Source organism: Colobus angolensis, unplaced genomic scaffold (genome assembly GCF_000951035.1).
Source record: "Colobus angolensis palliatus isolate OR3802 unplaced genomic scaffold, Cang.pa_1.0 Scaffold146, whole genome shotgun sequence".
Taxonomy (NCBI): domain Eukaryota; kingdom Metazoa; phylum Chordata; class Mammalia; order Primates; family Cercopithecidae; genus Colobus; species Colobus angolensis.
Window position 1 is genome coordinate 2,284,813 of NW_012114555.1, and position 11,752 is coordinate 2,296,564.

General features: G+C 38.9%; 1 protein-coding gene across 2 annotated transcripts in view; it reads right to left on the reverse strand.

The window, feature by feature from the left end:
* The window catches only part of TBC1D19 (TBC1 domain family, member 19), a 171,520-nt gene extending 160,120 nt beyond the window's left edge, over positions 1-11,400 (reverse strand). For both annotated transcript variants that reach the window (XM_011935632.1, XM_011935631.1), the window contains exon 1: positions 10,839-11,400. In XM_011935632.1, the coding sequence (XP_011791022.1) occupies positions 10,839-10,937 (99 nt within the window). In that variant the 5' untranslated portion in view covers positions 10,938-11,400. The remainder of the gene's footprint in view (positions 1-10,838) is intronic.
* Between the last annotated feature and the right edge of the window lie 352 nt (positions 11,401-11,752).

Genomic DNA, 11,752 nt, shown 5'->3' on the forward strand with positions numbered 1-11,752 from the left:
AAGTGCAGTATTGGGGTGGGAGTTACCCGATTTTCCAGGTGTTGTGTGTCTCAGTTCCCCTGGCTAGGAAAAGGGATTCCCTTCTCCCTTGCACTTCCCAGGTGACGCGATGCCTCGCCCTGCTTCAGCTCTCACTGGTCGGGCTGCAGCAGCTGACTAGCACCGATTGTCAGTACCTCAGTTGAAAATGCAGAAATCACCTGTCTTCTGTGTCACTCACCACTGGGAGCTGGAGACTGGAGCTGTTCCTATTCAGCCATCTTGCTCCGCCCCCGCCCCCAGTCTGGATTTTTAAGAAAACTATATGACGTCTTTACAAGATATACGTTAAATACAGTCACAAAGAAGGTGAAAATAAAAGGATAGAAAAAGTCATACCATGCCACTGTTAACCAAAAGAAACCTGATACAGCTATAATAACACCATACAAACAGACTTTAAGGCAAGAGCCTCACCAGAGATAAAGAAAGATACTTCATAACGATTCAGAGGTTAAACCAACAGGAAAATATCATAAAATCAGTCCACATATAACCACTAAAAATAGCCTTTAAATACGTAAGCAAAAATCTGAAAGAATTAAAAGGAGAAACAGACTAATACACAATCATGGTGGGAGATTTTAACATATTTATTTTAGTAGCTGATGGAACAAACAAAAAAGTTCAATAAGATTATAGAAGAGCTGAACAGCATAATTTCCAACTGGGCCTCAGTGACATATATAGGTAATCTAACCCAACAATGGAAATACAAACATTCTTTATGAGGTCACATGGAACATTCAGCAAAACTGACTATATTCTGGGCTATAAAGCAAGCCTTAGCAAATCAAGCAAATTAGCAAATCAAGCTTCAGACTAGCAATCAGTAACAAAAATATTTTTTAAAGTATCTCAATTGCTTGGAAATTAAGCAATATACTTCAAAACAGCCCTTGAGTTAAATATTAGAAAAATTTTAGAAGATATTAGAAAACATTTTAAACAAAATAATAATAAAAATATGACTCATTAGGACTGTAGAATGCCATCAAAGCAGTGCTCAGAAGAAAAATTATAACCTTGCATGCATTTTTTATAAAAGAGGAAAGACTTCATGTATGGCACAAGCTTCCATTTTAAGAAACTAGAAAAAGAACAGCAAATCAACCTCAAAAAAAAAACAGGAGGAAAATAATAATAAAGAACTGATCTGAAATTAAGAGAAAATTAGTAAACCCAAAAACTGGTTCATTGATGAGACTAATAAAATTAATAAACCTCTAGCAAAATTGTTCAAACACACACACACATACACACACACGAGTTACCATTATCAGAAATGGTAACAGATTTTTTTCAGATATTAAAAAGAAATAGAGGTTTACTATAAACAACTTTAGGCCAATAATTTATACAATTTAAATAAAAACGAATTCCTTGAAAAATGCAACCTATCAGAACAAACGATAGAAGCATAGAAAATCCAAATACTTCTGTATCTATCAAAATGAAATCTGTATGAGCCCGGCATGGTGGCTCATGCCTGTAATCCCAGCACTATGGGAGGCCAAGGCAGATGGGTCATATGAGGCCAGGAGTTTGAGACCAGCCTGGCCAACACAGCAACCCTGTATCTACTAAAAATACAAAAATTAGCCAGGCGTGGTAGCACACGCCTGTAATCCCAGCTACTCAGGAGACTGAGGTAGGAGAATCGCTTGAACCCAGGAGAGGGAGATTGCATTGAACTGAGATCATACCACTGCACTCCAGCTTGAGCAACAAAGTAAGACTCTCTCTCAAAAAAAATTTTTTAAATTAAAAATAAATAAATCTGTATTAAAAATCTTGCTAATACAATACTGAAGTACAACAAAGTTGCAGAATTCACACCACCAACTTCCAGACTTATAAAGGTATGCAATCAAGCCAGTGTGGTATTGGTGAAAAAACAGACACAAAGATCAATAGAACAGAATAGAGACCTAAAAATAGGTCCACATAAACATCACCAACTCATTTTTGACAAAGGAATAAAGGCAATTCAAGGATGAAAGACAATCTTTTCAGGAAATGGTATTGGAACATCCACATGCAAAGGAGAAGGGAGGAAGAGAAAGAGAGGGTGGGTGGTTGGAGTGGGGGACAAGAAATGGAATCTAGAAACAGACTTAGACCTTTCACAAAAATTAACTCCAAATGAAGCATAGACCTAAATGTAACACATAGAAATATAAGATGTCTAGAAGATAACATAGGAAAAAATCTAGATGACCCTAGGGTTTAGCTATTAATTTCTAGACACAATACAAAATGCACAATCCATAAAAGAAAACAATTGATCAACTGGACTTTATTAACATTTAAAATTTCTGCTCTTAAAAAGATATTGAAGAAAATAAAAAGACTAGCCACAGATTGGAAGAAAATATTTGCAAACAATTATACCCAAACATAAAAAAAATTCTTAAAACTCAATGACAAGAAAACAAGCCAATTAAAAAATGGGCAAAAGATCTGAATAGACACCTAACCAAAGAAGACACATAGACAGCAAATAAACATAAAAGGATACTTAATATCATATGTCATTAGGGAATTGCAAATTAAAATAATAAGATATCACAACAAACATTAAGATGGCTAAAATCCAAAACAGTGATAGCACCAAATGCTGGGGAGGATGTGGAGCAACCAGCACTCTCATTTCTTGCTGATGGGAATGCAAAATGGCACAGCCTCATTGGAAGACAGGTTGTCAGTTTCCGATGGTTAACCACTCTCTTACCACACAATCTATCAGTTTCACTCTTTGGTATTTACCTAACATAGCTGAAAATTTATGTCCACACAAAAACATACACATGAAGGTTTATACCAGGTTTTCTTTGTTGTTGTTGTTTTGTTTTGTTTTGTTTTGTTTTGAGACAGAGTCTCGCTCTTTCGCCAGGCTGGAGTGCAGTTGTAGCAGGATTTTTTAGGGAATCAGAGAGACCGAGGGGTTGAGGAGGATATTTATTATTTAGGTGCACTGGCCCAGTCGGATTAACAGCCAAAGGACTGAGCCCTGAACAAAGAGTTAAGTTACCTTTTAAGCATTTCATGGGGTAGGGGAAGATCTGTGCAGGTGGTAGCATATAACAGAACCAAGAAACAAAGACAGTTATCCAATTAATTGAGACATGCACTACATCTTTTCTTACTTTTCAAGGAAAAACATATTTTACAGCTTGAGTTTATCTGTCTAGTGACCTTGCAGCTGCACAGCTAGAGAAACAGGGTCTTTACAACGCCCAAGAAAGGGAGAGATAAGGGTCACTAGTCACAGAAAAACGGGCAGTTAATTTTTAAAGGACTCTAGCTCTTTGTCTTTCTCGGGGGAAATTGGGTTTTCTTACATATAACTGAGTTTCTACTTACACATTCTTTAATTTCTTTTAATTCCTGCTCCACAGTGGCGTGATCTCAGCTCACTATAGCAGTTTTATTCATAAGTGCTAAAATTTGTATGCAACCAAGATGTCTACCAATAGGTGAATGCATAAACAAACTGTGGTACATCCATACAATAAAATATTACTAAAGAGAAAAAAATATCAGCTATCAAGCCACAAAAAGAGAGGAACACTAAATGAACATTGCTAAGTGAAAGATGCCAGTAAAATAACTACATACCATAGAATTCCAACTATATGACATTCTTAAAAGCCAAACTATAGAGACAGTAAAAAGTGGTTGCCAGAGTCTCAGGGGGAAGGGAGTAATGACCAGGTAAGCCACAGGGGATTTTTAGAACAGTGAAACTATTCTGTATGATACTGGAATTGTGAATACATAAATACAGGATATCATGTATTTGTCAAAACCCATAGTAACCATGTACAGTGGTGAACACCTGGAATTCCAGCTACTTAGGAGACTGAGTTAGAAGGATCCCTTGAGCTCAGGAGCTTGAGACAAGCCCAGTGAGACAAACATAGCAAGACACCATCTCACAAAAAAAAAAAAAACCTGCAAGACCAAGAGTGAACCGTGGACCTTAATGTAAACCATGAACTTTAGTTAATAATAATGTACCAATATTAGTTCAACTGAAACAAATGTATCACACTAATGCAAGATTTGTTAATAATAGATAAGAACTGTGCAAAGGAGAGGGATAAATGGAAACTGTATTTTCTGCTCAGTTTTTCTGTAAATGTAAAGTCTATTAATTTTAAAATATTCTCAAATAGAAAACTCCAGACATAGGCTTTGTTGAAGAATTCTTCCAAACATTTAAAAAATAACAAATCTCATAACACTCTTATGGCAAGTAGAAATTTTAAAAGGGAGGCAACACTTCCCTACTCATTTTATGAGGCCAGCATAACCTTGACATAAAACTTGACAAAGATGGCTACAAGAAAGGAAAATTACATACCAATCGTTCTCATGACAGTATATCATTCTTTATACACTATTTCTTGGAGTTCTGTTAGCTCCACCGTAGAAAGCTACTACAAAAGAGTGTCACCCCCAGCCTAATAATAAGAAAAAAGTACAATATTCAAAAATCATACATTTTGAACCCATCAGGAAACTGAAGCTATAAGACAACCAAGTGAATTAAATTCCAAGGAGTAACAAGCTCCTTCAAGGACAAATGGGATTCCAAACTACCTCACCTTTGGTAGAGCACAAAAGGAAAAGGAAGCTACCATACAAGAGAGTAAGAAGAAATGAACTAAAGTGTTAACTATTATAGACAAGATGTGGGCTAGTGTGTCAGTTTGGAATAACTGGGAACCCAAAATGCAAGGGGAATTCACACATATTTGCATACTCTTTTCCATGGGTCTATGCCAGGTGCCCATACAAAAGATTGAGAGCAGAAGGCTACAAAGAGCACTCTTCTGTGGCACAGGTGTGCAAAAAGAGATAGGCTGCCACTGCAGGACAAGCATAAAACTCTGCTACCTTGGCCAAACTCTCCTCTCATCTGAAGCAAAGGACTAAAAACATGGGAGAAGGTTCAGTAACCCTCCCATTCTGAAGACAAGGCAGTAATTAATTGCTTCTGGGGGTGGGATAGATACAAAAACCCTCAACCTCATAGGAAAATAAGAAAATTCTCTTGGGCCTAGGATCCTACAACAATACAAAGCAGAGGTAAACTAGCACTAGGGCAGAGCAGGTATGGGTCTTTCACTCAGTACTTACCACAGATACAAGGCAGAACTGGGCTGCCAAAGGGATAAGGGGATGGAGCATGCCAAAGCTGGGAAAGCTCCATATCCAAGGATAAAGCACATGGACTGAGTCAGAAGAACAGACGACTCCTGCACCTGCTGTGAGCCCAGGACTGAATAACAAACAACAGACTTCTGCTGGGGACAAGAGCACAGAGAGAGAGCTCCCCCTGAGGAACAGGCAAGGAGAGACTGAAGAAAGTCAAGGATGTAGCAGAAACAATGAGAAAAACTCTGTAGTACCCTAAGACCTATGCCAAGCACAAAGTAACAGCAGTCTACTACTGGGTTTTCTTGTTGTTGCTGTTGTTGTTGTTTGTTTTTTTGAGATGGAGTCTCGCTCTGTCCCCTGGGCTGGAGGGTAGTGGAACGATCTCAGCTCACTGCAACCTCCACCTCCCGGGTTCACGCAATTCTTCTGCCTCAGCTCCCCAAGTAGCTGGGATTACAGGCATGCACCACCACCCCTGGCTAATTTTTGTATTTTTAGTAGAGATAGGATTTCATCATGTTGGCCAGGCTGGTCTCAAACTCCTGACCTTAAGTGATTTGCCCGCCTCAGCCTCCTAACTACCACTAGTTTTAAAGGAATCTGAAGCCTGTGATATAGTGAAGGTAATGACAAGAATAACAAAACCCAAACCCAGCTTGATCCTTATCTATATTGACTGAAGCCCCTACACTCAGTAAGGATATAGAATACCGAAACAAAATTGTCTACTAGACCTAATTGAAAATTACGGAACAGAAACAGCAGAATAAGCATGCTTTTCAAGTACATAGGAAACAAATAAGATAAAACATATTCTGGATCATAAAAGTAAGTAAGTTTAAAAGAGCTAAAATCATACATACTATATTCTTAACAGAACTAAACTAGAAATCAAAGAAAGATACTGGTAAACAACCCAGTATCTTTTATAAAAAACCCATGGGTTATTAGAACCTATAAAATCACAAGAGAATTTTTTAAAATTTTTAATTGGGTGAAATGGCAATAGACTATATCCTAATTTACAGACACAGATAAACCAGTACACAGACAGAAATTTACAGCATTAATTAGAAGAGAATAATGATCTCAAATCAAAAATCTTAATTTCATCTAAATAGCTTAAAACATGCAAATTAAATCAAAAGCAAGCAGAAAAAAAAATAAAGGAAAAAAATCAGAGCAACTGAAAACAGAAAAACAAACCAAGAGCTGCTTCTTTAAAAGTATTAACATAATTGATAAATCTCTAGCCAGATTAATTAGGGAAAAAAGAACACATGGCCAGGCGTGGAGGCTCATGCCTGTAATCCCAGCACTTTGGGAGGCCAAGGTGGGCAGATCAAGGAGGTCAGGAGATCAAGACCATTCTGGCTAACACAGTAAAACCCTGTCTCTACTAAAAATACAAAAAATTAGCTGGGCGTGGTGGCAGGTGCCTGTAGTCCCACCTACTCAGGAGGCTCAGGCAGGAGAATGGTGTGAACCCAGGAGGTGGAGCTTGCAGTGAGGCAATCTCACACCACTGCACTCCACCCTGGGCGACAGAGTGAGATTCCATCTCAAAAAAAAAAAAGAACACATATTACAATATAAGGAATGAAAGAGGGGTTATCACTACAAATCCTACAGACACTAAAAGGAATATAAGGGGATCACATAAACAATTTTATACCAGTAAATTTGTTAAAATAGATTAAGTGCAGCAACTTCTTGAAACATAAAAACTACAAAAGCTTACAGAAGAAGAAATAGATAACCTGAATGGCCTGCATATACTTTTAATTGAATTTTTTAAATTAAAAATGTGTCTATAAAGAAAATTCTAGGCACCAGTGACTTTGCTGGGAACTCTGCCACATATTTAAGGAGAAAATAATATTAATTCTATACAAATTCTTTCAGAAAATAAGGAACACTTCCCAACTCATTTTATAAGATCATCATTATCTGGTATCAAAAGCAGACAAGCAGACAAAGTGTTACAAGAGAAAAAAAAACTACAAAGAAATATCTTTTTTTTTTTTTTTTTTTTTTAGAGACAAAGTCTGGCTCGTCTGGCTCTATCACCCAGTCTGGAGTGCAGTGGTGCAATCTGCTCTGCCACCCAGGTTCAAGCCATCCTCCCAACTCAACCTCTCAAGTAGCTGGGACTACAGGTGTGCATTGCCACGCTGGCTAATTTTTGTATTTTTTTAGAAATAGGGTTTTGCTATGTTGCCCAGGCTGGTCTCAAACTCATGAGCTCAAGCATCTGCCCACCTTGGCCTCCCAAAGTACTGGGATTACAGGCATGAGCCACCGTGCCCGGCCACAAACCAGTATCTTTCACAAATACAGTTACAAAATCTTCAGCAAAATGTTAGCAAATTGAGTCAAGAAATATATAAAAAGGATAATGCATCATAACCAAGTGGAATGTATCTCAGGAATACAAAATTGGTGTAACATTCAAAGCCAATCAGTATTACTCATCCTATCAACATGAGCAGGAAAAAGAATATGAACATATCGACAGATATAAAAAAAGTATTTAACAAAGTTCAACATCCATTCATGATAAAACTCTCAGAAAACTAGGGATAGAATAGAGCTTCCTCAACCTGAAAAAAAAAAAAGCATCTGCAAAACATTGCACTGGAGGCATTATCCAGTACAGTAAGTCAAGAAAAAGAAATAAAAGGCACACAGATTGGAAAGGAAAAAGTAAAATTGTCTTTAGTTCATTATGATACATGTACCTGGCAAATCTTAAGTAATCTAAGAAAGGGTACTATAACCAATACATAAGTTTAGCAAGTTCTCAGGATACATGGTAAATAGATCAATATCAATTGCATTTCTGTATGTTAACAATAAACAATTAAACCTTAAGTCACCATTTATAATAGCAGCAAAAACCATGAAATACTTAAGGGAAAAATCTTAACAAAGAGTGTGCAATATTTCTGTGCTGAAACTACAAAACACTGACAAGAGAAAATAAAAACAATGTTAATAAATGAAAAGACAAACCATGTCCATGGGCCAGGAAATTTAATATTGCTAAAATCTCGATTCTCCCCAAATTGATCTACAGATTCAACATAATCCCAATCCAATTTTCAACAATTTTTGTAGTAATTTGTAAGCAGATTCTAAAATTTATATAGCAAAGCAAAGGACCTAGAATAGCCAAAATAATTTTGGGAAAAAAAGGAACAAATTTGGAGGACTTTGATCTCAAAGCTTACTATAAAGTTACAAAAAGCAAGATAGTGTGGTATTGTATGATGAACAAATAGATCTATGGAACAAAATAGAGAGCCAGAAATTGTGTGTGTGTGTGTGTGTGTGTGTGTGTAATTGATTTTCGACAAAGGTGCCAAGGAGATTAGCAGACCTGTCCCTTTTGGATAACAACCACTTAACTCTTCAGTCTTCATTCCTCCTCTGTACCCTACAAGCACTGCTCTAATCCCTCCAAATTGATCGCCACCCCTTCAGCCTCTGGGCGCAGGACAAGGGCTGTAGGAAATGTTCTCCTCTACCTCCAGTCCTGTCCCTGCCCTGCTCCTTCACAACTTTAAACAATAATCTTCCCAGAAAGATCTCCCTGATAGCCTTGATCCCTCCCTCCCAAGCAATTCATTAATTGGTCTTCTTGTTTCAGTTGATTTGCCCTCATTGATTGAGGTACTACTCCTCACTGTGCAATTCTGACTCCAGCACTTTCTACCTGTGTATGCTTAGGATAGGTTTTTCAACACATCAGTAATGGAAATACTGGATATCCATATGCAAAAAAAAAAAAAAAAAGGCTTACCTTGCACCATATACAATAACTAACTCAAAATGAATCACAGACCTAAATGTAGAAGCTAAAACTATAAAACTTCTAGAACAAACAAACAGTAGAAACTTTTTTAAGACCTTGATTTAGGCAAACACTTTTAGGTAGGGAACAAAAAGCACAAATCATAAAACAACTGATAAAAATTTATGTCACCAAAATTAAGCATTTTTCCCTTTCAAAGACCCAGTTAAGAAAATGAAAAGATAATCCACAGACTGGGCAGGGCGCAGTGGCTCATGTCTGTAATCCCGGCACTTTGGGAGCCAGAGTCAGGCAGATCACTTGAGATCAGGAGTTCAAGATCAGCCTGGCCAACATGGTGAAACCCCGTCTCTACTGAAAATACAAAAAATTAGCTGGGCGTGGTGGTGGATGCCTGTAACCCCAGCTATTCAGGAGGCAGAGGCGGGAGGATCACTTGAACCTAGGAGGCAGAGGTTGCAGTGAGCCAAGAAATACCACTCCAGCCTGGGTGACAGAGGGAGACTCCGTCTCCAAAAAAAAAAATCCACAGACTGGGAGGAAATATTTGCAAGACGCATATCTAATAAAGACTTACATCATAAAGAAAGAATCCTTACAACTCAACAATAAGAAGACAAACAACGTGATTTTTTTTTAATGGGCAGAAGATTTGAACAGAGTACCTCACCAAAAAATACATAAGCACATGAGAAAATGCTTAACATAATTAGTCATCAGGGAAATGCAATAAAAGCTACAATAAGATACTATTACACTTCTAGAGAAGTATAATTAATAAAAATAAATAAAAGACTGGCAACATCAAGTGCTATCATGGACGCAAAACAACTGGAACTCTCAGAACTGCTAGTGGGAATGGAAAATGATACAGCCACTTTGGAAAAGTGTGACCGTTTCTCATAGAATTAAACATTACACTTACCATACAACTCAGCAATTCCAACCCTAGGTATTTATCCAAGAAAAAAAGAAACATATCCAAGCAAAATCGTACACTAGAATGTATATATCAGCTTCACTTATAATCTCTAAAACCAGAACGCAATCCAAATGCCCTTCACACAATGATGGATAAACAAACCATTGTACATTCACTGAAATATTACTCAGCAATAAAAAGGAACAGAACCACTGAAATACCAACAAAAGGGATGAATCTCAAAAGCATTGTGTTAAATGCCAGAAAGCAGGCACAAAATGTACAAACTGTATGATTTCATTCATGTGAGTCAAAAAAAAGGCAAAGATCTCGATCAATCTGTGCATCCTCAGTGCCTAGCACGTTATAAAATATCCAAAAAATGCTAGGTGGTGGACGGATAGACGAGGAATCATTGCGGGGAGGGTAAAGTGCAAGAAAGTGATACACTGACCACAAAGCAGAAAGGTACCTGGGGACCCAAGTCCACCCACAGGACGGAAAAAAAGTGAGGGAAGGCGTGGTCCAAGCTACCTTCAGTGAGTCCAGCAGCTTAAAAAAATAGACCCTCTAAATAACTATAAGAATAGATAAATGAGTTGGTAAACCAAGCGTTTCTCTGGTCTGAAAAAAGGTGTGATGCGCCCCACCCTCCTTTATAAATCTATTAACCATGCCTGGGGCTGAGGCAGCAGAGCTTGCACCGGACAGGGAGGTGGAGGGTTTTTTGTTTGTTTTGTTTTGTTTTTGTTTTTTTGTCTGTTTGTTTTTCGAGCACCAGAGCGGAGCTGGAGAGGTCAGAGGCGAGCTCTGGCTTGGGTGAGGAGGGTGAAGAAGAGACATCGCCGCGGCCCCGCCCGTCTCCATCCCTTCCCACTCGGCCTCACTTACCCAGGCCTGCCGTTCCAGCTGAGAGTACAAATTGGAGCCCTTGAGCTTTTGGACTATCTGGGCAATAATGAGAGAGAGGTCCGACTCCTCCTGCAACATTTCCCCTGCCCTAGCCCGCCAAGCCGCGGGGACAGGCCGCCGGCGCGGAGCGAACGGGCTACCGGGTCCCACTCAGCGACAGTGACACTTCTCCGGGACCTTATTACACTGGGACTCCTCCAGCGGGCGTTACCAGGCAACTGCCGAGCCGTGTGTCCGTCCCTCTCTGGTCCCCTCAGCGCCTGAAGGCCCCAGCATCTGCGTTCCGCCTGCGGAAAAGGACCCGGGCGGGGAGGACGCTTTTCACACCATTGTTCCTGCCTTGTCTATGTTGAAAGGCAGGAAAGCTCATTCCTTCGGAGCCACAGCGCCTCTGATGCTGTGGGAGGACACGGAGAATTGTGCATTTTACTATATAAAGGATCATTCTCTTCCACCTCTCAATTTCTGCACAAACAGGACTGTGGCACGCAATGATACTGCGAATTACAACCAAGAATTGTTAGGCTCTGACACGAGCTGCGTGAACGTGTTACAGTTTCCGCCTCTGTAAAATAACACCCAGTTTGCAGGATGTTGTGATTAGCTGAGGTAAAAATCGTGAAGGTGCCTAGCACTGTATATAGCACTCCATTTTACTTCATTTTCTCTCGTTTGTATTCTCTAGAGTCTTATACCAGGAATAAGTAGACAATCTAGTCTCATCTAACAACTACAAATTAATCAACAGGCATTGTTGGTAGGTTTTCTGCAAAGCATTAGGAATTCAAGGATGAATAAGACATTGTCCCAGTCTTCAGGGAATTTACCGTCTAGGTTCATCCTCTTCCATATATTCATTCATTCAAGCATTTTTCATAATTCATTCAGCTTTC